At 37.0% G+C, this 27054-nt stretch overlaps 1 protein-coding gene and 1 long non-coding RNA gene across 2 annotated transcripts in view; both read right to left on the bottom strand.

Moving 5' to 3' along the window:
• The window catches only part of DPYD (dihydropyrimidine dehydrogenase), an 853279-nt gene that overhangs the window by 102264 nt on the left and 723961 nt on the right, over nt 1-27054 (bottom strand). Inside the window, exon 20 of the mRNA XM_060626444.3 lies at nt 23428-23607. Coding sequence (XP_060482427.2) covers nt 23428-23607 — 180 coding nt within the window. The remainder of the gene's footprint in view (nt 1-23427; nt 23608-27054) is intronic.
• Nucleotides 8583-23417, bottom strand: LOC132673686 (uncharacterized). Its single transcript, XR_009608162.3, has 2 exons — nt 11800-23417; nt 8583-11566 (listed from the first exon to the last, which is right to left on the bottom strand). It is a non-coding gene; the product is annotated as an uncharacterized LOC132673686 (long non-coding RNA).

Genomic DNA, 27054 nt, shown 5'->3' with positions numbered 1-27054 from the left:
TTGGAATCTATAAAAGGTATCCTCCTTCATTTTTAATTCAGCATAAAGTCTACACCACGTGAAAAGTGATTTTCCAAATGGAAACAAAACAACTAAACATTCACAGCCACACACTGATCTGGTGAACAATATCAGAAGCAAATCGGATAACCCTATTTTGAAAACAGGGGTGAAAGGACAAAATTATGATACTCACTTGCTTCTGGTACATAGAGTTCACTTCTTAAGAAAAACTGGCAGATTACAAAGCTGTATGCTAAAACTAAGGCTTCATTGAAATGGGAAAAAGTTCACTTTCCGTTGAGAGTTTCCTTAAGGTGACTGGTGGTTTACCTGTATTATACCCTCAACTTTCAGCAGCTGCTCAACCCAGTTACCTGCTCCTTCCAAACTTCCTTCTCTCAATTCAAAGGTACCAGAAATTACCTTCCAGGAATTACATTTTGTGTTGAAAGGTCTCCAGAAAAAAGCAAGAATCCAGATATTTGCCATATGGGCCAAAACTTGTGCTTCAAAGTTAAAAAAAATCAGAATTTAATGCAGGTACATGAATATCATTAAATACTGTATTATTTGAGCATTTTGGAAAATTTCCTTGTATTTTATTTTTAGTAGTTTTTATTACCACAAATGTTTTCAATCACTTTATAGGGTATATTAATGCTAAATTGGGAAATGGGAAATGTTTCTGATAGCAAAAGTTTGGATTTATAAAAATATGGAATTATGCTTTAAATGATGCTATTTATGAATAGATTTATATATCAAGGTCTTGCAGTGGAAAATCTTTTTTTTTTAATTTCAGAAAACATGCAATGGAAAGTCTGTTTTTAACAAAAGTTTTAGTGCAGATTAAAAGTCCAAATAATTTTGGTCACAGGAAGAACACAATATATACTTCTGTGTATTGATTGATATTTATATACTCCCTGGGTTTATTTAGTATCCTAGTATTTTATTAAAAAAATTAAAGTACCGGGGCGCCTGGGTGGCGCAGTCGGTTAAGCGTCCGACTTCAGCCAGGTCACGATCTCGCGGTCCGTGAGTTCGAGCCCCGCGTCAGGCTCTGGGCTGATGGCTCGGAGCCTGGAGCCTGTTTCCGATTCTGTGTCTCCCTCTCTCTCTGCCCCTCCCCCGTTCATGCTCTGTCTCTCTCTGTCCCAAAAATAAATAAAAAACGTTGAAAAAAAAATTAAAAAAAAAAAAAAAAAAAATTAAAGTACCTATCACTCCATTTCCTGTAAGTTACCACTTCTTGACATTGCACAATTCTTGGACATAATTACTTTGAGCCTCTAGAATATGATCAGCAAGCAACTAATGAAAGATTCCTGGTAGTAGATAGAATGAGACAATGACTACATAACTGAGATAAAATTATATCCACAGGGAATATGGTGTTCTCTCTATTCCATAAAAGTCTACAGTAAAAGCTCACTAATTTGGATGAATTATGTGAAGAGTTCTTTTGAATTGGTGAAAAGTCTGAATTACAGATTCTTAGGAAAGAAACCCATTTTCAGGTACATCCATTGGAAGGAATCACTAACAAATGCTTTTTTAAAATAGCATATTCATTGTTGCTTTTTATATGAATTTCAATAGCGTACTTGAAAGCTGTTAATTATCTTAAGTAGGTTAAACAGTTTCTTGAAATGTGGATCTACTAATAATTTGTTTAGCAAAGCAGGCCTTTTAATATTAAGGTATAAAGGTATATTATAGCTTCTAATGACTAAACATCCTGAATTTTAAATAAGCTATACCTAAAATTTACAAGTTTGTAGTTTTTCATTACTAGTCTCTAGAAAAATTCTAGGCCTTTCTTTTCTTTCTTTCTTTCTTTTCTTTCTTTCTTTCTTTCCTTTTTTCTTTCCTCTCATTCAATTTTCATAAATATATTGCTTTAATTAAATATGATCAGATCCTGATAGAGTAATGTTTTCAAGTTTGGATGACAGGTTTCTATAGTACATGCCATATATTCAGTTTCCAGTCATAAATCTGAGGAACTTTGAGAGTATGAACTCTTTTTATAAGTATGGTATTTTCCAAACAGCAAGTAAAGCTTTTCATAGGGAAATAAGAATATATTATGAGTCTTAGCTAATATCTATATAGCTCTGTGACAGTCTTCTCCACAGTATCCAACAGGCTATACCAGTCAGCTGTCAAACACCTTCCAGAAATCAAGGTACACGTCAGCAATTCCTCACACTTTTGAGAGGGATATAGAATGGTTTGGGTTTGGGTTCTGATTTGCCATTATCTGGGTCCAAATCCCAGCTCAACGATCTACTAGCCTTGCCTGTTTTCTCACCTGTAAAGTAGGGTTATCAGTAGACTTCACAGGTTGCTCTAAGGGTTACATGAAATAACTTAGCTCAGTAGGTGGTATTTAGTAAGAGCCAAGAGAAAGTTAACAATTATTACCTGTTACCTAGAAATACATCAGAATGAAATTAGGTATGTTTGGCATGAATTGCTCAGATTGAGTTTTCATTTCCATCCTTACCTGTTCATGCACATTGGTTCAGACAAACAAATCCTGCTTCCAAAGGAACACTGTTTACTTTTCTGTTTTTACAATAATATATATATATATATATACATGTATGTATATATATATATATATATATATATATATATATATATATATATATAAAATTATGAGTTTAATATTTTCTAGGGGACCACATTCAACTCTGACATTCAGAAGTGTTCACACGTCACACTTCTCTTTGGTAAAATCAATGCATTTTCAAGGTTTTGCCATTTCCGCTGGGTGTGATGGTTTCTCAGAGATGACCAGTAGCTGTATTTTGATCACATTTCTCAGGATGCCATTTGTCTGGGGCTGGAGACTTGAATTTGAAGTGGCTAAGTACCACCTGACTAAACTAATTTATAAAGAGCTAGAGCTTCCATTCTCATGTAGTGATTTTTGTTTTCTCTCTCCAGATTGAGATTATTCATTTTAGTGGAGAAAATGGAAACAAAAGAGGAGTTGAGTAGCTCTGCCAACTTTGTTGTCACCTGTAAACATTTTAAAATTGCAAATTAACTTTTGTAAGAAATGGCCTAATTACCACAACTTTCATTTGGTAGCTCTAAAGAATCAATATTTACTGATGAGATCGATATCATCCATAATTTACTGTTCTTTCCAACTCGAAATGTGTATATACTGGCATCTTCCTTACATTCTATGTCAGATGAAGCATCCATTTCTTTCCAAGGCAACACATTTGGGAGAAAATGCCCTTAATATAAAGATGTGCTTCCAGATGCCTGTAGTAGTGATCAGATATATACCTTTTTTTTTTTTTTTTTTAATGAATTGGGTTGTCTTTTTTTTTTTTTTTTTTAATGTTTATTTATTTATTTTTGAGAGAGAGAACACAAGGAAGGTAGGGGCAGAAAGACAGAGGGAGACACAGAATCTGAAGCAGGCTCCAGGCTCTGAGCTATCAGCACAGAGCTTGATGCAGGGCTCAAACTCACAAACTGTGAGATCATGACCTGAGCTGAAGTTGGAGGCTTAACTGGCTAAGCCACCCAGGTGCCCCATTGATGATTTGGGTTAAGTCTTGAAATACTGCCACACTTTCCTCTTCTAATGCACTATTCTCAACTTACAGCAATTAATTACCACTCAGGTTATATTGTTTCAACCCATATTCTAAACATATTTGGCATAACAAATGAAAACTTCAAAATACATTCTGATGTTGACTGGTGGTATAATTCTTGTCTGCACAATTGTGTTCTGCCTTGGATGGTCGTCTGACTTTATATACTCACTACACTGAACTCTCTTCTAAGACAACATCGGGGCTCTCCACACCACACCCAACCCCTGCCACTTCCTTACCTCATCCTACCATAGCTCTGGCATTTTACATTTGTGACACTCAATAAAAACTAAACAGTGAATAAAATTGAAATCACTTTTCTGGACATTTTTCTTTGGCTCAAGAATGTGAGGTCAGGAATGCTCCAGGAACTTCCAGAAAGAAACATATAGGAGTACATACAGGAAATATACAAGCATTGTAAGCTGGGGGAGGGTCCCCACATACAGAGCTAGGGTACTTTCAGATACCACTTGTAGGTTTGCTTTTGGTTCTATACAGACCCTCAAACACCAAAGCTTGCATAAGGACTGTTTGAACAGAAGCTTTGCCTGGATAGTAATGAAGATGCTCTAACATCCTTGGTAGGTATATCTAGGGATTTGCTTGCCATTAAGTACAAATCAGTCATTGCCTGGTACCCTGAACAGTAATGGCCACTAGAAGCCAATAGATCACTTAACATAGAAGAATCTAGAGTTGATTCAAATACCTAGCTTCTGCATAGATGTCTGCTTTTATATGAAATTGAGGTGACTTAAGAGAGGAAGAAAGCATCAAAAGTTTGGCTGGGCACAGAGCCAGACATCCACACACATCTAGACAGACACTGCAGCTGCTAAAGGGGAGGCCCAACGCCGGGGAGAACAAAGCAGTCTGTGGGAGACCAATGGAGACCTTGGGATCCAGGCTTCTCCCCATGCTCTTCTCCATTACTCTCTGGCTCTCTTTATCTCAAACACTTTCAAAGACATAAATCAGCAGACCAGAAGGACTGAGCTCATTAAGGCAATTGGTGGGGGAAATTTATGCATATAAATAAATACATGAATTCATAACCCAAACTGGATTTGTTGTATAGGTGCTAAAAGTCAAGTAATCCAAACTAAAGGGATGGAACAGAAGGAAGAAGAGATGAGCCCATGACCTTTGTCAGTAAACAGAGAGTGCTGTATGTGGTGAGGATCAGCTCAGTTGCCAGTATAGCAATGCATCTAACACTCTTGATGCTGGTGGTGAAGGGCTTGAGGAAAGGGGATGATATGCTTGCAAAAACATTGATTTATCCTGAGTCCACTGAATACAAGTGAACAAGCAGGTGTCATGTTATTCCTAGTACAATCGACTGCCACAGGTCATTGCAAGGGAGGTGGAAAGTTCAACATTCTTGCCCAAAGATTAATAGAATCTTAATCTACTATCTGTCAACTCGGAACCAAATCTAAAGCCTTAGAACCAATGATCTTCTGCACCAGATAATAAGTGGAACCAGTGAAGTGTAGTAGGCAAATGTGCAAGTTTTGTGAACACACAGACCTGGGCTAGAATGTGGCCTCTGCTCGCATGGCTTACTAGCATGGGAACTTAAACAACTTTCCTAACCTGCCTAAGTCTTACTTTTCTCAACAGGAAAAAGAAACAAATGATTCAAACCCTATATGAACTGTTGAAAGAATTAAAGCCTTCAAAACAGTATTACGCAACAGCCAGCTGAAAGTAGCTTGCTTTTATTATCATCATCTTAGTTATTAATTCTACATTTCTTTGGGCAAGTCAAGAACCGACCCTAACAGTTCTCTCTGTTTTACAAGATGAGCACACACATCATTGAATGGTAGAAGCAGAACTCAGCCTGGCTGTGCATTCAGTGGGTGCAGTTTAGGGATATCACGACCACCCCCTGCCCGCCCCCGGGATACGAGACTGATCCCAATGCCAAGACATGGGATGATTCTGTAAGATAAAGTTCACTGGAACAAAGGAATTCTTGAAGTGGAAATGTATAAGAAAGCTTTTAAACTAAGCAATCATTTTTATGACCATGGCACAGAGTTAAATAATGAGGAGAAAGTAGATTCTGTGTCCCACAGAATTTGAAGCACCCTCATTGGCACAATTGTACGTGGATGATGTTATTTTTCTTCATAGCCATTAGAGTCTGGTAAGGGCAGGAGAAGGGGATTCATATTTTATAAACTTCACAGTATGTATATTAATGAGTAATAAGTGTTTCTTAGTCCGGTTAACAGGTTTTTACATTCTTCAAGTAAAAAAATACTTGAAATTCACTGTATTAAGTTCTGCTGAGCCTAGAAATGCTAAAAGAAGAGGGAAAGAAGTGATTTGGTACAGAGTTATAGATCTGATTTCGGTGTGTGGAAATTTATATATATTTGGTTTTTTGTGCTGATTCTGATAACCTGCCATAAAACTTTTGTTAATGCTAAGAGGAAAGACATAGCTAATGCTATAAATTCACTTAGATATCTCTGCCTTACATATTTTGGTAGCAAATTAAATTTATCACTTCATTATCCCTTCCTGGCAGTTGGAAGTTGTAGACTTTAATGGAAGGTGCCAGGGTTGTTAATAGAATCTTCTCGTCACAGATGAAGGAAATGTAAAAGCAAAACTCACAAAGATTTGATGGGATTTATGCTAAAAGACAACAGCTCCCAAAAGCACAAAGAATGAAGCCTATGCCCTATCAGGGAATGGAATTATCTAGCAGATTCTGTAACTCTTTTACCACCATAAATAAAAATGTAGCAATTTTCACAAGTGATCACTTGGCCACAGCCATTGCCTATAGATTGGAATTAATGAGGACATTAACATAAAACTTATACTGTTTTCATCCCTCCAGACACAGTTCATCTGTCCCTTTCTAACTGCTCCTGATCCGCCAGGTTGAGATGGACACTTGTTCCTTTCTGTTTCTTTAACTCTGATATCATAACAGCAGTTATGTTGAGATAAGGTATAGTTAAGTGGTTAAAGGCACAGTTTTTGCAATAAACCGAATGGGGTTTGCATGCTGTTTCCAGTACAATAACTACAATAAATCTCATTAAGCCTCAGTTTCTACCTTTGTAAAATGGGGATATAAATATACATATACACATACACATATATACACACATACATATAAGCATAAATAATTATGTAAGGCATTAAAAAAGTTTAGTAATATTATTTTTTCAATTGACCTTCCCTCAATGATGAAGGTATTATCTCTATCTCAATCTCAATTATCTATTATCTATTATCTATCACAATGTCTGGGCACTCAACAGATACTCCTTATTTGATGAATGAATACATGTATATTTAAATGAATAAAATTCAAACTCAAAAGTTTTTGAGCTAGGCATAGATATGTAAAATAAATTCTAATTAGAACCAAAAATCAAATCTGTCACAAAAATTATGTGAGTTTGGAAAAGACATGTGATATTTGTTTCCAGCCATAATTTTATAGAGATGCATCTTAGGTAAGCAGAAACTTGAAGGAGAAAAACACCAGAATCAAAATATAGTTTTAAACTCTTTACAACTTTGCAACAGTAATGCCTCATAAAATGAACAAAATTCATTCCTAGTGAAAGGAAATTCAACCTCAAGAGTTTTGTCTTTATTTCTATAAATGTAAATTTGTTATCCAATAATAATAGAGCTATTGCAGGACAAAATGTCAATGAATATAATATATTAAAGCATTCCAAATGTATTTGACTTAAGATTTCCAGACAAATGCCCCACTGGGTTTGTTTGTGTAAGGGTGGGTAGGACAGTAGGGCAAAAGAGCCCAGCCCTGCATGTAACACCCTATCAGCAATCAATTTAAGGTTCTGTTCTGGGAGCTGTGGCCTCAGGCAAGGCTAGCTTTTGTTAACAGAGGCTGCAGGCACTGGCTGATTTTACAAAGCAAAGAGAATTGAAATCCCACCAAAGGACCTAATCAAATTTTCCCTCTAAGAAGCAGCTTCTCATTTACATTGTGCTGCCTCATCCCTTACCTATGTCACTCCTCAAGAAGCCAGATGTTCCCCTTCTTCATTTCTAGGCTCCAGCCAGTCTCCCTGATGAGCAAGGCCTAAACTATTCCAATTCCACACCTAGCTGCTGGCAAGTTGGCAGAGGAAAATACATTTGTTTATGCCCCCAGCCATCCATTTTCTTTAAGCTGGTTTCCAGCCAAGATTTGTATCAAGGTACCAGTTATTCTTTTCTAGTGGTTAAATTCATAAGGTTTTTAGTTCCCAAAGGCTACCTGATTAAAAGTAATTTGGACGTAAAAAATGTCTTTAGTATTTCTTATATATTGTCTTACTTTGTCCCTAAAAGTACTGCTGAATGCTTATCCTCTCCTTTCTGTCAGTTAGTTGTTTGTTTTAAAAGCAATTAATTTAATTGATTTATGTGGGTATACATACACAGTACAATGCACAGATTGTAACCATACAGTTGGAGGAATTTGGACAAATAAATTTATCCATGAAACCATCACTCACTCAAGGTATAGGACATTTCTACCACTCGAGAAAATGCCCTTGTGCCTTCTTCCAATCCATTTCTACTTATTACTGTTGTGATTTCTAATGATATAGATTTTTTTTCTCCTACACTTAAACTCCACATAAATGGCATGATTTAGTAAGTATTCTTTTGTGTCTGGCACCCTTCCCTTAACATACTGTTTTTAAAATTCATCTATCTCAAATGTTATGGAAATGTGTTCTTATTTCTCTTGGATAAATACCTGAGAATGGAATTGTTGGGTTTTATAAGAAAATGAAGAGTTTTTCCAAGTGCTGGTAGCATTTTATACTCCCACTGGCAAAGTACAAGAGTTCTAGTTGCTCCATATTCTTGCCAGCATTTGATGTTGTCAATCTTTTTATTTTTAGCCATATAGAGGCTGAGGTGGTATCTCACTATGGTGTCTTGCTGTACTTCCTCATGTCACTTAAGCATTTTTCTCTGTTTTTCCTTACTCAAGTTTGTCAGTTCTTATCTTATGCTACCCTTCACTTAGGAGAATATTGTTCCTAGTCAAATGCCAGGATACTCATAAACTATGATGATGTGCAAGGCCACCTGTGTGATGGAATGTAAGTTGGGGACTACAAAAGATGCATCTATCAAAACATTTCCTTGACCCACTCCTGCTAAGCTTCCTTCAGGTTTCCCAGAAGGGACAGAATGGATCACCATCAACACAGCACCACAGTTAAGTTTATCAGAATCTCGGTGAATTAAGTAAACAGTTGTTTGCTCAATTTTGGTGCCAGAGGGATAAAGGAGAGATAAAGGGGAGAAAGTGGGGCTATATAATGTCAATCCCTGGACTCTCCTCTGTTTCCCTTATTCAACTGCCACCTTCTCTAGGCTTTGACTCCTACCTAACCAGTTAATGCATTCCTCTTAGTGCAAGGAAATTATCCTTGAAGCTCATTAGGATCAAGTGCATCTCTCATTAATTGATTCAAAGTGAAAAAAAGGCCACCACATTTCATGTAATTTAGGCTAAATAAAATTTTAAAACAGTGCAAATCAATTGAACTGTCCTTTCATGTTGCATCCTTCAACCGCTGAATATTCTATATGGCATTTCACAGAAATATGATTTGATTTGAGAACATCTGCAGCAGTCTGGAACACATTTTCCCCTGTACTTGACTTTTAGCTCATTATAGCTCTCAGATGTTCTCTCAGCAATCCTGTGACATATTGGAGTGTTGCTGAACAAACATCAGTGAAGCCGATGTCTTGAGTAGTGTCAATCTCAGTTGAAAATGTTTCAGCTTTCATAGCATCAACACTAGAAGAATTTAATTAACCCACTGAAACTTTCAAAATGATAGTTAATGCATGTAAGAAATAAGAAATCAGAAAAGTGGGAGAGAGGGGATAAGCGCTTAACCTCCCACAAGCTGATGCCTGCCACCTTCAGCCTGTGCTCAGGCAGCTCATGATGAGCCTGGTTGCTCTGTGCAGCCTCCCACATTTTGCCATGAAACCTCTGACTTGCTCTATTGCCCCTATGGAGATGGAGAAGGTGGAGGTGGCACCTGCTGCTGCCATACTCCCCTGGTCCCCAAACAAGGTCAGCTTCCAGCCTCTAATCAGCTCCCATCCAGCTGCTCTCATGTTTTTAGTAGGTGGGGCTGGGAGACCAAGGTCAGAAAAGCGCTGTTGGCAGTGACACGGTTTTTTGCCCACTGCTGCTATTACATTAAGGAAGCAGCTGGTGAGATAATGTATGCCAAAGTGCTTTGTAAATTATAAAGTGCTTATATAATTGTCATGGATAATCACTACTGTTGTTTTATTCCTAGGTTGCAGGAAGAGCACCGAGCAGGGCTATTGCGTGGCAAAGTCTACCAGAAAGCTGAATAGATGGGTGTGTAATGTCCAGGGGGAGATCTTTGGTGACAGTACAAATCTGGAAGATGACAACAAGGAGAGTAAAATTGGCTTCACGGGTCTGATGAGCATATATTGTACCATGACAGCCATGAATAGGGTAAATACTAGTATTTAAGGGCCATAAAAATAGGAGGGGGTCCTAAAAATCAAGTCCAAGAATGTTCTCTCCACACACAGAAATGTTATCTACCCCCAGGACTTTGCCGTGTTATCTCCCTTAGCCTGAGGTATTCTTCCTACACTTACTAGATCTTAACTTTCAGATTAGTCTGGAAACCATTCTTAAACACCCCATCATCCCTGCTATTCTGTGCATATCTCTCTATCACTATAATTATCACTACATTATAAATAACTCTTTAATTGTCTAATTCCACACTAGTCTGCGATCCTTTTGAGGGAGGGCAGTTATGTTATTATTAATATTTGCCTCTATAATGCCTGGTGCCTATTAGGTGCTAACAATTGTTTGCTTGATAAAAGGTAAAGGAGAAACCAGGAGAAAAGAGTATTCAAAAAACCAAACAAGAAATTTCAAATATGAAGGAGTAGTCAATTGCTGAATAAAATAAGACCTAATAAAGACTGGGAAATTACTGGAGTTGGTGATAACCAAAGCACTAATAACTTCAGCAAGAGCAGTTTTAGTGATGTGGGGAATGGGGATGGGTAGATATCTAATTTTGATGGGTTGAAAATAAAGCAACTAAGGAATGAGAAACAGTGAGCGGAAATGATGCCTTCTAGGACCCAACCTTCTTTTCAGAAGAAATTTTTACTCTGTTGCTTATTTTTCTCTACAATCCAATGAGATATATATTATTACCCCAAGTTTTGGGATGCGGAAATGGTGGCTAAGAGAAAGTATGTAAGTTGCCCAAGTTCCTTACTACTAACAAGAAAGAAGTTATGGGTAAGGTACACACTATGCTCTGTCTCTTCAGTTGGATTAGGCCAACTTCATTTAAAATGAGGTACAATGCAAGAATAAATGTTTTCACCGTATGGTTTAGAAAGAAAGTTCTCCAGTGTCATCAGGCACTTTGCCGAGAAACTGGATGCAGAGTGATGATATGGAAAATGGCATTATGGAATTAGCTGTCTGCATGTGGGACCACGTGCAGAAAAGGAAGTGAAAATCACTAAAAATGAACATTTCCATTTTACAACTTTTCAGAGGGTTAACTCTGTAGCCATCAGTCCCTCTGGTGGCAGGTACAAGTCATTTGGAACTCTGTGTAATCCTTACAAGCTGATAGTACTGCAGTGATAACCAACTCCCAAATCTCAGAGACCACACACAATCAAAGTTGGTCTCTCACTCACAAAAAGTCTGCTATCTCTGGATGTCCTACATGGTATCTCAGCAATCTACCCGTCCATTTTATCCGTTTACATTGCCACCTTCTCAACATAACACCTCAGCATTCACTGTGGCAAAGTAAGGGAATATTGGGGAATCGAATGCCAGCTTAAATGTTTCTACCCAGAATCACATACTATACTTCACTCACATTGTCTTTTAAATTTTTTTTTCAACGTTTTTTATTTTATTTTTGGGACAGAGAGAGACAGAGCATGAACGGGGGAGGGGCAGAGAGAGAGGGAGACACAGAATCGGAAACAGGCTCCAGGCTCCAAGCCATCAGCCCAGAGCCCGACGCGGGGCTCGAACTCACGGACCGCGAGATCGTGACCTGGCTGAAGTCGGACGCTTAACCGACTGCGCCACCCAGGCGCCCCTCACATTGTCTTGACTAAAGCAAGTCATCTAGTCACATGGAACATCCAAGAGGCAAGGAGATTTGCTTCTCCTATGGAGCCATTAGTGAACACCACTAATGCCCACCACCAACACGAAACACATGAACAGAGTAGGACAATATAAGGCAGGATTTTTCTATATCTCAATAAAGACTGTATTTGACAGTACTGAAATGCTCTTTCCCTAGGACGTCTGGATTACTACAAATGCTATATGTTTACTTTCATTAGTTTCACTTAGGATCTACATTAAATGAAAGAAAGACTCGGTAATATTCAGGTTCTGAAAGATGGCTAGCCTGATGGGTGACATTCTACAGCTCAGTTGGACTGGGTGCATGCAGAAACTAACTGCCAGAAGAGGATCTAGAGAAGGTTCTATAGTTTGAGGTGAAATGGGATAAAATGGATAAGCAGGTAAGATAAGCAAAATGTTTTAAGGATGTATGGCAACAAATCTTCAAAAGGCACAATCTTGACTGGGTTTTCTGTGAACAATCTATAGCACACCAGCTAGCAGGTAAGAGGGGCTGGGAATGAGGTCTTCAGGGCATTACCATCAATGAGGCAACACCACAAATAGCGCCTGAGGCTGAAATCCAAAGGGTTTTTTGAGTAGCGCTATCACGTTTCTCCTTGCAAGCTGTAGTCACATCTCAAACACATTTCTAGGGGTCACCTGTGACCATGAAGTGCAGACTATTAAAGGGTATGAATTTGAGACACATATAAGATCACTTTCTGATATCTATACAGCAAAAAATGTTAAAAAATTTAGAAATAAAGTGATTAACTAGATCAATATGGGCAACCTAACAGTGATCACATTTCTAAGAAAAAGAGGGACGGGATGGAGATTTCATCTAGGTCTATAAACTGATTTGGCTAACCATGAGACTGGCAATTATTCAGTGCAATTAAAGATATCTTGGCCTATCCTTCCTAGGCTTCTAGGGTGTTGGTAAAGCTGTTCAATAGCAGTTATGATCCATATAATTTGAAAGCTAAAAAAGCAAACTAATCATGGTTTGTTTTATTTAAAATTTTTTTTGGTAAGCAGATCCTTTTTTTTTTTAATTTCAAAAAGTAGGCATTTAATTTTTTTTCCTCAAGTCTTAGATTAGGACATATTGGCATAAAGCCGAACATAATTAGAATTTCTGTTGACTCTTTACCTTATCAAAATGACTCCTTGACCCCTTTAATTAGCAGAAAATTATATCTTTTATCTAATGCTTCCTTTATTCAAGTGGGCAGATGAGCTTAAACAGAGATAGAACAAACATATATATTTTTTCCCTCAGGGAGAATCTCAAGGGCAGAGCTCAGAATTACAGAGAGATATTTTGCCTCACTCCATAAAACCAGGATTAGGAACAAAGCTAACTGGTTTGCAATAAATGGACACTGTTTTTCTAGAGTTCTTAGGAGGGAGGGTAGGTGGGCAGTTCAAGGAGTATTTGAATTTAAATTTTATCTTACATGCTTACAGTAATGCTTTCTTTATAAATCCTCAATCCCCCACCTAGAACAAGAAAAATCCTAATTTTTTTTTTCCTGGCTTACCAGTAACATCAAAATTAATGTGGGTAGGTTGTGTTGAAGGATGAAAAGTAATTTTACAGAATTTCTACGTGTAAAATTAATATTGATAAGGTGCATTCTGATTTAAGTAGTATATTTGGTGCAGTGTGAGAAATTATACTTAACCGCTTACTTTCATGAAAGTGACAAAAGGAATAATTACATTTGTGCCTGGCAATTAGATATCTGTTTATGAATAAGGAGAAATAGGAAATCATACTTTTAAAAAGCATGATGGGTGAAGGCAAAGCTTGGAGGGATGCTAGCAAAACAGTAATTTTTTAAATTTGCATTTTATTTCAGGCATACAATGGTGTATTTCAATGAGGCAGCAGCAGTGGTTACAAAAATTGTAAAGTTCAAGGCTACCCAAATTCCTAGACCAGGGAAGGTGTCAATGCTCTACACTTGGGAAGTGGGAAGCCATATTCTGCAACATCTTGTCCTGTGTCCATGCTGATGCAGGCATTGCCACTTGATCACACACCTCTGCTGGACTTGGCTTTGGACCATAATCTTTTTCTACATATTGCTGCTGGAAACTACTACCAACTGTTTAAAGATGTCCTGTGATATAGACCCACTTACCCTTGAGATGGGAGAGAGACCAAGCTGGGAAGGCTTATAGTGGCACAAACTATTTTGGTTATAAGCAATGCAAAACTACCTCATTGTATAACATGAGACAGTCCTACCAGCACCTTCCGTAATGCCTCATTTAAAATGTTGGCATTGTTACTCTGGTTTGACAACAGTTAATAGGCTCCTCCCTTCTACCTATTTTAGGACCAAGGATGGACCGCTCATGCCAGTTTACTGGTCAAACCCCAAATTAACAAATTCATTTCCATTCTACCTAGAAAGTGAACACTTCTGAATTATTTAGAAGGTTTTTTTTTTTGTTTTTTTTTTTTGCAAAAAGAGTGCTTCAAAGGATAAAGGTGCTAGCTTTTTACCAGCTCAACCAAAACTAAGCTAGTAAAATCACATTATCAGTAGAAGGTCGAGAGAAAGTATAAAAACAACGTGTTAAGTATCACATATACAAATTACCCTAATACTTCTATATCTCTACCTATGTTCTATCTATGTATCTATGTGTCTATGCATTTATCCATCATCTAGTTTAGAATTAACTAAAACACTGAGTAGCATGTGCTGAATGTCTGCTTTCTACGTGCTATAAACTTTACATATGATTTCTAATCCTCACAAAGCATCCTGAAATTGATATCATTATCTTAACTTTGCCATACAGGAATAGAAGATTGTGTGATCATGTAGCTGGCACCAGTTCACCCAGTAGTAAGATGTTGAGCCTGGATTCAAACCTAGACCTGCTAGACTCTAACACATTGCTTTTACAATAGCATGCTGACTTCTTTGTGGGATCATTAAACCTTAATGAGATGATTAGACACTCAGAACTACAAGATCTTATTCAAGATTTTTTGCTTCTAAGTAGGAATAATCACCATTTATAAACAGGGGTCTACCCTATTTTTTTTTTTTTTTTTTAGTTTATTTGTTTATTTTTTGAGGTGGGGGGAGGAATGGCAGAGCCAGAGGGAGACAGAGAAGATCCCAAGCAGGCTCCACACTGTCAGTGCAGAGCCTGATGTTAGGCTCAAACCCACGAACCCTGAGATCATGATCTGAGCTAAAATCCAGAGTTGGAAACTTAACTGACTGAACCACCCAGGCTCCCCTGTCTGCCCTATTCTTAAAGTATACTTGGCATTTCAGCATTTTACTTAAGATACTACTCAAACTATCTGATGATATTTAGAGATGTAGATAAGTTCTCATAATACCTACACAGTAGACTCTGATTTGGTAGTTTTGGAAAATTTGAACTTTCAGGAACTGGTGCTTTGTTTTTTTGTTTTTGTTTTTTTGCCATGTGCTATGAAGTGAGCTGAATCAGTAAAAACATTTAGCCTCATGCAATCTTGCTACAATCATAGAAAGTGATCTCAATAATACTGCTTCCTATTTCAATCATTACCCAAGCAACTGACAGAAATGTAAAATGTCATCTGGAACTTTTCTAACAATATGAAGTACCCACTGGCAGCCTCAAAAGGAATAACCACAGGGACAAAGCTGCAATGGGAGAAAATAACATGGGCAAGAACCACAGGGCCATAAGACGAACTTGAAGGAAAATGACTTTCTTCTCCCTCACTCCTTTTCTGGGCTAGCTCTAAAGTGATATTAGAGAAAAGAGCAAACAAACAAACAAACAAAAAACAAAAAACAAACAAAAAAACCCAGTTATCATAGATGGATGAGAGTTAGTTGCAAGAGCCTACAGATAGGTCCTCACCATGGACTTTTTATTTTAAGATTTCCATACAGTTGTTGATGAAATTAAATTATTTCATGTTATTCGGGCTTACATTTTTAAAGTAGTACATACATTTATTCTCGTCACAAGTTGTTTATGAAATATAAATGAAATATAAATATCATGAATATGCTCTCTCATTCTGTGACCTGAATTTCCATTTACTTAATTGTGTCTTTTGATGACCAGAAGTTGATTTTGATGAACTTTAAGTTGTCAATTTTTTTTTGTTGGTTAGTGCTTTTTGCATTCTATCGAAGAAATCTTTCCTTATCCCAAGGTTATGAGCAAATTTACTTATGTTTTCTTTAACATTTTTATACTTCTATATCTATGATATATTTAAAATTACTTTTGTGTCCTGTGTGAGAAAAATATGAGGTTCCATTAATTTTAGCACCATTTATTGAAAGGACTTTCCTTTCTCCATTGAATTGTTTGGCACCTTTGTGAAAAGTCAGTTGAGTATATATGTGTGGGTCTATTTCTGGATTTTCTGTCTGTTCCATCAATCTATTTATCTATCCTGACACTCAAACATGCTTGTTTGATTACTGTAGATTTATAGAAAAACTTGAAGACAGTTCAAATCCTCCAAATTTGTTCTTTTTCTACACTGTTGTGGTTATTCTAGCTCCTTTAAATACAATGTAAATTTTAGAAACAACTTCTAAAATTTAATAGTCTATAAAAACATGTGTTGGGATTTTGATTGGGATTGTGATATATCTACAGATTAATTTGGAGAAAACATTATCTCTCCATTGATTTTTTTCATTAACTTCTCTCAGGACTCCCTTATAGTTCTCAGTGTATGGATACTGCATACATTTTAATTTGTTGCTAAGTATTTTGTGGTTTTAAATGCTATTGTAAATGAAATTTTAAAATTTAATTTTCTGATTTTTCATTATTTTAATTGTTCATCTATAAATACAAATCACTTTTGTATACTATATTTGTATCATGAAAATTTCCTAAGTTCATTTATTGATTTTAATAGTGTTTTTATATATGTGTTGGGATTTTTGATGTATACAATATTACCATCTGCAAATAACAATTTTAGTAGGTTTCCAATCTGGATGCCATTTATTTGTTTTTATATCTTTAGACATTAGTTTGGACCTCTGGTACAATACTGGGTAGAAGTGTGAGAACATGCCTGGTTCTGGATCTTAGAAGAAAAATTTATTTAGTCACAATTTAAATATGACATGTATTGTAGGATATTTTGTACATTCCCTTTATCAGACTGAGGACAGACATTTCCTTCTATTATTAGGTTGCTTAGGGCTTTTAGTATGAGTGGATGCTGGATTTTGTCAAATGCTTTTTTGCATCTATGGACCTGTACCCCAAATATATACAGAACTCCTAAAATTCAGTTAAAAATAAACCCAATTTTTAAACAGGCAAAAGATTTGAATAGGTACTTTGCAGAAAAGATATATGGATGGCCAGAAAGAACATGGAGAAGTGTTTAATATCATTAGTTTTCAGGGAGATGGAAATTCAAATCACAAGGAAATCCCAATCAATGTACATGTACTAAAAGGCTCCAATTAAAAAGATGGAGCATACCCAATGTTGGCTGGAATGTGAAGGAACTGAAACACCCATCCACAGTTGGCAGGAGTATAAAATGGTACAACCACTTTGAAATCTGTTGGCAAGTTTCTTACAAAGCTTATACATCACTTTATAACCCAGGTACTACACTCCTACATATCAGTCAAGGGAAATGAGAACAGTTATGCCTGAATGCTTATTTTAGACATATTTATAATACTGGAAAAGTGGAAACAGCTCAACTGTAAATTTGAATGAATAACCAAATTATGATATATTTATTCAATAGAATATTATTCACCAATAAAAAGAGATGAGTTACTTAACACCCACAACAACATGGATGATTTTCCAAACCACTGTGCTGGAAATAACCACATATACAAAAACACGTATTCTTAGGAATTCGAATTAGATGATGCTACAGGATAGGAACCAACTAATCTATGATGATATAAACTAAATTGTGTTTACTTCTCTTAGGAGAGGATGGAGAGATAATGATTGGGAAGGGGCAGAAGGGACTCTTCTGAGATGCTGGCAGTGTTCAATATCTTGACAGAAGTGAGGATTCTGTGGATGTGTGCACTTGTCAAAACTCATCAAATGGTTCATTTAAGACCGGTGCATTTTTCTTTATGCAAATTATATCTCAAAGCATGAAAGAGTAAACAGCATGGAAGACATAAAACTTTTAAAGTTGTAAGTAGGGAGATACTGCTCTCCTCTTCCAAGACTGTTGTTATTAGGCCTTTTGTAATGGTCATGCTCATGACATCATACGTTCCTTTTGAACACTTCTTTGTTCTCTGTGTTGAATAGCATGGCAGAAACAAATAAACAGATAGTTAGATATTTACATATAAACACTACAACCAGATAGCAGTAGTTTTATAAAATCATATCACTTGTGACTTTAAAATAACATGAGAATGATATATCTGGTCATATGGATGCACATAGTTTGATTTCTTTCATCAAAATAAAGCCTTGTTTTAGGAGATGCTATGCAAGCACATTGACAGTTTTTCTGATTTAACCCTAATGAAAGCTTTTTAATGTGAACATATTATGTTTAATTATTAACATCACATGATAATATCATGTTTTAATACCTACTGAAAGTAATTTGGCACTTTACAGTTTCCTTCTAAAATCACTGCTATTCTTGAAAGGGACTGGCTGGAATTTTGATTATAAATTTGCTTTCTTTTTTCCTTCCAAATAAGGACACTGCAGATAGTTTGTGCAAATTAATTCTATAAGCATGTAGCACTGTGCTAGGTTCTTGAAAATTCATGTATAAATATGACATGATCTCCGTTTTCAAGACGCTCACAATGACCTCAGTGATTGACAAGAAGACCTATAGCCAGAAGACAATATAATAAATGCAATACCAGTTACACAAACAAGAACAGAGAAATGAGGGACTCAATTTTCCCAGAGAGAGAAGAAGAGGGTCATAGATGACTTCAAAAGGAAGTGATATTTAAGATACATCTTAAAATAAATGTGTGATTGATCAATATATTCTTTCAGCAGTCCAGCTACCATGCCATCACTCCCACATGGTAGATGTTGTGTCAGTCACTGGCACACAGTGTGTGATTTAAGCCCTCAAGAAGCTTTGAGTCTAGGTATATTTTGCTATGCCAAGAAGGAATAAAATTTGCTCACCTGCCTACCTCGTTCCTCTCTGATTTCTTCCATCTCATTTTACGAAACTGGACTCATACACGAAATAGAACTTTAAGTTCAAAGTTACTTTTTACAAATTCATTTCATTTCTGATGTGATGGGAAAAGCAATGGCTCAGTAAGTCAAATGACTACTAATTTTTAATGCTACCACTTAGCTGTTTTCTTACAGCATTCATTTATCATTCATTTACTTATTCAAGCAGCATTTACAGAGCCCTTACTGTGTATCAGTGGGTGTCCAAGGAATTGGGAAGTGAGCTTGCTGTCTACTAGAGGAAAAAGACATTCGAACATTCACATGCTGGGTGATACTTGTTGCAACTAAGGATGAAGAAGAGAAGGAGAAATTAATTCTGATGTAAAGATCAAAGAATAACTCAAAGAGAAGGGGTGCTTGAGAATTTCTCTTCACTGAATGGGAAAGACATTCCAGGTGTAGGGAACAGAAAGTAAAAATGCATGCAGACCCCAATCAGTCAGTAGTTTTGGCCTGTGCTAGTCCCTTTCAAGGGCTCTTGCATAGGAATCCTGTTCCCATCCCAAGCATAAAACAGTAAAGACATTTCCTTCCATGCTTTTTGGTTGCAAAACTTTCTGTTCTAATATTGGGGCATCCAATTTCTCTTATATTTCCCAAGCAAATAATCTCAAAATAACTGTGATTTGCCACACCTAAAAATTCTAAATACTAATAATTTATTTTCTGCTATCACTAAAATATATATACTTTGCTCCAATTATAAAGAAAAATTGTGAGTAAAGTTATAATTGCAGTTATATTCTCAATTAAATACTCTTCACAATCCCTTAACTAAAATCCTTGGGGCCAAATATATCTCAGAATTTAGAACTGGTTTTCTGGGGGCTTCAGCAAAGTAAAATGTGTGATACCCCAAGCATTATGTGGGGTAGCAACTTGGAATCAAACACATTGGTCTCCCTGTAGTAAACATTTAAATGTTCACTCTAAGAGGAATAAATAAAAATTATAAATAGCCTCACATCAGTTTAGGTCATGTTTGCTGCCAAATGAGTTGTGTGAAACATTTGGTTTCAGCACTTTTTGGATTTCAGAATTGCTAATGAGGGACTGTGGACTTACATTGTGGTTATCTTCATTTCATAGTTTTAGAAAGAGTTTGGAAGAGCTTAATTAACTTGTCCAAGTTACCTACCTAGCTAGGTAACAAAACATCATGTAAACCTATCAGTCTCACTCTGGACTCTGCTAGTAACCTCTGCCCTGTGGGTGGCAAGCATTCACTTCACTTTTACTGAGTTGCCTAGGTTTTCACCAGGGAGAAGAAGGCATTAAGATAACTGAGAATAAATAACCGGATACTCTGCTGCCGAGACCCTTCCTTTCTGATGTCCCTGTGAATAGTCTCTGCCTCCTTATCCTCACAGATTTCCTCATTGTTGATCGTCTGCACGGACTGGGAATGTTATGTCTTTGTTGGCAAAGTATCTCTATCCTCACAATTCTTCTTGCTTCCTTACATGTCTTTGGCCTATCTGCTGCACTAAGTCCCTGCCCCCGTCTCCGCATCAAGGTACTTTCCACCACCAGCCACTCAGAGCTCAGTGTACCGCTTCTCTGGATTTCGTCATCTATTTCACTTCTCTTCCAGCTCAAAATCATTTATTCCTGGCTTTCTCCATCAACAGCAGCTTGCATTGCACTCACTGCTAACCTCTCCATCTCTAAGGATATTCTGTTGCTATTCTCTCCTTTATTAGTTTTGGCAGTGTGGATCCTTAGGTCCCTCCATCAGAATCACAACATCACAATGCAGGTTCCTTCCTGGACCCACTTCTGACTGACTGAATCAGCATCTCTGGGAGCAGGGCCAGAGAATGTACATTTTTCCTAAATATGCCCCATGGTTTTTAAGCCCCAGCAGCCTGAGATCAACTGCTCTGTGGTGCGGCAGAGCCAGTGGCTGCTCTTTGTATGGGGTTTGTTCTCACGTTTGCAGGTACAGATTTATACAAGTGGCACCATAAGACCAGAGCAAACTATAAATGCCTGACTTTTTGCCTTTCCAAAGCCACCCGAAGAAACATTGCTTGGGAAGTTTAATAAATTAATAAGTGAGGTATGCAAAGGGAGAGTATATTAAATATACTAATTACTTAAAAGATAACATGGCTAATTTGGCCAAATCCTTGTTTCCATAGCTAACGTCTCATTTTCTCTCCATCTTCAAACACTGTATTGTAATTGGTTTCTTCTAAATTTCTACTCTAATTTATTCTAGCCTGACCTCCGAGTGAAAGATTAAGTAGAGTAACAATTGTACTTTCCAAACAAATCTTTCCTGTAAGAAGCCAGCTCTTTCTAACAGGCCCTTCTCAAAAGGGTCTACATCATCTCTGGTTGTCCCTGTAACATGAAAACACTATAGGGAGCAGCATGCTATTCTTCAGCTAGTGAGAGAGCAATATGAGTTGTTTTCAAAGACACACACACACACACACACACACACACACACACACATACCAGAAACACTACGAGGAACAATTAGGAAGCCACCTGTACCTTGGATCTAGCGCACTTTGATGCACTGTTAGGGACGTTACGTTAAAGGACCATCACCTATTGTTTTAGTCATGTCAGCACACATAGGGGAATCCAGGAGCAAAGGTCTATTGCCAGACCAACTGCTAGTTCTTCAACTTAGAGTTGAGAAATGAATCACTAATATAATCACACAAGCAAAATCTATGTGAAAAAAATCTCATTTTAAATGATAATGCTGAAAATTATACTTACGATTTTGATGAAGGCTGGGCTTACCAAAATAAAGTCGGAATCTAGTTTCAAACTGTCAGAAAATCAATTTCCACTTATGTCATTGACACAAGTGTCTCCATCATTATTCATCTTTTATTTGAATATGTAAGTTTTGAAATGAGTGTGGAAGTCCCTTCAAGACAAAACGGCCCGGTGCAATATAATTGCTAACATTTCAACTCACATAGTGACCATTCAAATTTGAGACAATGCTTTTATGAATGGTCATAAACTATCAAAATTATCATGTCAGAGCCAATTTACTTGAGATATTTACATTGAATGAGTGTAAACTTATTTGTGAAAAAAAAAGGTTTTTTCGTTATGAACAACCTTCAGACGTTGATGGTCACTGATAAAGCAAGAACACTCACTGTCTAAATACTGCAGACTCAGTTTATGATAATATGATTAGCTACATTAATAATGATGCTTAGGCACAGTCTTGCTAATTACAATATTATAAATATTAATGTCACCCACCCTTTTTTCTGTTTGATTGTCACTCATGAAGTCATTCATCACGATATTTTCCAGGAATCTACACTGTAAGATTTTATTTCTTTCTCCCTTTTGTTTTTCATTACTGGACTTGTAATCATGCACATTATTTTTTTAAGAAGTCCTTATTTTTAGCTACCTTGGAGGACAGTGATATTTTCTATTAAAACTAGCCAAATGTAAGTCAGTTATATGATGTTTCTCTTATTCTTTCAGAGCCCCTAACCCTGCCACCCAAGGCAGAGTACCCAGGGTTTTTGTTTTCCATTCTTTTTCATGTGACCTGTTTCAAGTTAAGATTCATTTGAATTATTAAATGCTTCCTTAAAGAATCTTTTTATACTTGCCTTTCTTTTTTTTTTAAAGTTAATTATTGATGTAGTGACAAGCTGAAAAGACTAAGAATTAAAATTTTTTCCTCCCCTCATTCAGGACTCAAGAAATGTCTTCTGACAATGATTGTCTATTTAGAATAATACAAAGGAAATACAAAGGCAAAATGCTGAATGTTGTTTTAGAAAAGATTTGCTAAAATCACTGTATTATACAAAATGTAAATGTAGTATATATTTCTCTGAAAATAACAGTTAGTGAGAAAGTTGGGACATAACCTTTTGAGCCCAGGTTTAACCACATAGCAGAAGCAGTTACAAAAGATACTGATTAGATTTTAATTTTAAAAACTTCATCATATTATTCAGGGCTCCAGTGATTTGATTTGTCTTGAAAATAGAAAGGTAACGTTATAATTTCCAGAGCTTGTTAAAGAATAAAGAAATCTCCAGCTTCCCACTGCAAAGAATGCCAGTCATCACCACAGTAAGCAAGAATTTGGAGGCACTTTACACTACAAACTTCAATCTTTTCCCTTTACATGACCTTGTGTTATGTTGGTTTTATAAAAATGTAACTCACGGACCTGTCATATAGCTGTAATCAAGCCTCCTTCAGAATGATTCTACTACAGAAATTACATCCAAAAGGCACTGTGTTTCCTGTTTCTGAGACAGTGGGAAAGAAAACAAGACCTGAAATAGAAAGTGACTGAGGTAGAGTTCTTGAGGACAACAGGAAAAGTTGAGCACATACCTTTCCCATGAGTTCAGCAATACGCGGAACCGGTTTCCCTTTCTGATGACTCATGGTAGCCGGACTCTGCCCGTCCCAGTCTTGCAGTTCTTCAATGCTTTTCAGATAAAGCAGGGCTTTGAGGCCAGTGCAGTAGTCTTGGATAACAGTGAAGTCCTGATTCTGAATGGCACTGCATACCTGGAAAAGATGAAGCAATCAACCCAATGTCAAACCAAGAGCTAATTCTCCACATGGACTCACTTTTCATTTATTCAAGAAAACTTATTTATGTTCTAGGCACTGTTCCAAGCATGGCATGTCAATCATTGCATGGGGATGGGAGTGCTGGGTGGGAGGGGCACCCCTCCCTGTGAAGGGGCACAAGGAAGCTTTCAGGACAACGAATACTTTCATAGACTCGATGTGGTGATGGCCTCACAGACGTATACGTATTTCAAAACTTAACCTGATTGTACCCTTTAAATATGTGCAGTTTACTGTATGTCAGGCAAACCTCAGTACAGCTGTTAAAAATTAGATCCAGTTGGTTGGATTTACAAGGAATCAAATTTAGTACAGCATAAGAAATGACACTTTAACTCTCTCATTTTCCCTTCATTGATTCGGATGTACTGCCTGGAGGTAGTTCTCATGTCCAGAGGTGGTCATGCTGAGGTTGGAGTGCTGTTCATCAGTTAACTCAACCACCATTGAGCCCTGTCTACCTCTTCAGCCTTATCTACTGTGGTTCTTTTTGCTCACTATGTTCCAATCACCCAGGTCTTTGCTCTTTTCTTCACATTTGCCACATTCTTTCTTTGCCTTAAGACTTTTTCATAAGATCTGGCAGCCTAGAAAATCCTTCCCTTCTATCCATGGCTGAGTACTGGCCCCTTCTTATCTCATGGTAAATATTACTTCTTCAAGAAGGCTCCAAGAATTCAGAATAGGTTAAGGCCTTCTTTTACTAATATGCTTTTTACTCATAACTATTGCATTTGATTTACAGCTCACTTCCCATACTGAAGTTTCAGGCAGGAAGAACCTGTTGATCTTGGTGACATTTATCCACAGTGTTTGTCACTTATTCTGCTCTCGATAAATATATGTCTTTGGGATGTCTGGGTGGCTCAGTTGGTTGAGCATCGTACTTTGGCTCAGGTCGTGATCTCACTGTTAGTGGGTTTGAGCCCTGCATCGGGATCTCTGCTGTCAGCGAGGAGCCTGCTTCGGATACTCTGTTTCTCTGTCCCTCCCCCGCTCATTCTCTCTCTCTCTCTCTCTGTCTCTCTCTTTCTGACAAAAATAAACATTAGAAAATAGATGTCGAATGTATGGATAATTTGGAAGAGATATTTTGAGCGACCATATGTCAGACGATAAAGAAAAAAATTCTAGAGTAAAGGAAGGTTGGTTCTGAGAATTTAAGATCCTTCCAATAAAAATAAACCTGAAAGTCTGTATTGGGATTTGAGTTACAGCTTGAATTTAATGGATTTAGGTAAACACTTCTAGGTTAATTATTACCAAAGACACCTCAAAAAGCAGAAACAAAAATCTTTCATTTCCTATTCTTAAGTGCTGTATGTTACTACAATGTAGAGAAGAGAATTGAAAAACCACTAAACACAAAGAATATTTTCCATGAAGCCCATTACATTACGTTAAAAAAAAACTGTTTCTCAGGAAGAACAATTTGAGCATTAATTAGGCCTCTTGTAACTTTCTTAGAGTTGATTTTTTTGAGAACAATTATAAAAAACATCATTATAATTTCCTCCACAGAATTTTTCTAAACTGTAAGTCAACTGATGCCTTACTTTACCCTCTTTGTTCACTGTGAGATTCCTTTTTTTTTTATAGTATATGCTTATGGGTATAATTTTACTCTAGTCTTAAAGTAGTTCACCATATGACCATAAGAAATCAGATTTTCAAAAGAACATCATGTCATGTTCTTTATGTGATGTTCATGATTGTTATAAATACCTGCAGCTAAAAGGAATCTAGATACTTTGTAACATATGAATAGTAAAGCTGTATCTCATTTATCCCTGATTTGTCCAGTGAGAAGATGTAAAAGTCACTAATTTTCTTAATCCACAAAAATGACACCATTTGTGTATGGTAGATTTAGCCCCGCGGCACTGGAGTGATCAAGAGCAGACTTGGTGTATTGTATTGTATTGTAATTATTTTTTTAATTGAAGTAAATTACATAGAGTTGGTGTATTTTAACTATGGAAGAACATGGTGGGCCCTATGGCTAGGAAGACTACCTCTTTCCCACCTTCTCCTACGCTCCTATTCTGCAGCGCTAGTGTGTCACATAGTGGGGAGCTATACTGAGTGTGTGAAGGGAACATGAAGCCTCAAGAGGGAGGAGAGACTACAAGACAGCGACGGAACGTGGCTGGAATGGTCTGCTATGCTGGAAACACCGGAAGGCACCACGAAACATGGGTGTTTGAGGGAATCGTTTCAGATGTGTTTCATCATAAGGCAAACGTCACACTACGTATATACCTTCCAAAAATGAGTAATTTAATTTCTACTTTCCGATAAGATGAAACTTATTAATTTTCCTGATGGGAATGTCTGATCATAGGAACTTTGTACATGATATTTTCTCTTAAACTTTTAATATACATATAAATTATCTGAGGATCTTATTAAAATTCATATTCTGTTTGTAGGTTTGGAATGAGACCCAAGATCCTGCATTTGTGAAAAGCTCCCAAGTGGTGTTAACGCTGCTGGGCCACACTTAGAATAACAAGATCTTAAGCTCTGGTAGGGATGAATCTCAACCTGAAATGCTATCTGCAAAGTGAATTTCTTACAGATAAACAAATTTCTTGATTTTTACTATTATATTATAGCCACATTTTCATAGCCCTTTAAAGAAGCACTACTTACAATAATAAGTCACATCTGAAGAAACAAGTAATTTGCTGATTAAATAGTAATAAGACCCAAAATAAATCTTAGGACGCAAGCACACCATTGGGAACAGCTTTGGCCATGGGATTTGATGCTTAGAAAACGGGTTGGCTCAGAAAGGTGTCTTGTTCCTGCCTAACCTTTACACTCCACTGAGGGTTTTATCTCTATCTCAGAGGTAAATGGTTCCTTTTATAACACCAAACATGTAGCTGCTATTCCTAAATGGGTGTGTTTTATATGACATCTCTTTGTTTGTTTAACAGCTCTGATTAGGACTCTTAATAGGTGTTAACATGTTTGCTTAGTATAATTTGTAAGTTCTTTATGGTGAAGGCTGGTTTATCTTTCTTCGCAGCAGGACATCAGGTGCCATTATAAGCATCATTGCCACTATTAATTATTTCCATAAGCATGAATATCCCTATAGCAAGCTGTTTTAAATAGGGGCCCCTGGATTCTCAGCAGGATCAGCCCTGTGCAAGGGCTGAGTCGGTGGCAGCTCCCTGTGCAGCAGGATTTGAGGAGTGTCATAAAGTTCCTACTGCCCTCGAACAGCCTCCTCCAGGGGTCTGACACAGTGCCCTGAATTTTTGCTTTAGGTGCAGGCACATTTAGTCAAAGCCTATCTATGCAAAGTGAGTGTACAAATACCTGCAAGTAAACAGAGGTTTGCAGAGTGCTATTCTTGTCTCATTATTG

This window comes from Panthera onca, chromosome C1 (genome assembly GCF_046562875.1).
Source record: "Panthera onca isolate mPanOnc1 chromosome C1, mPanOnc1 haplotype 2, whole genome shotgun sequence".
Taxonomy (NCBI): Eukaryota; Metazoa; Chordata; class Mammalia; order Carnivora; family Felidae; genus Panthera; species Panthera onca.
The sequence above is the reverse complement of the archived record's forward strand: the minus strand, read 5'-3'. Positions and strand labels throughout refer to the sequence as shown.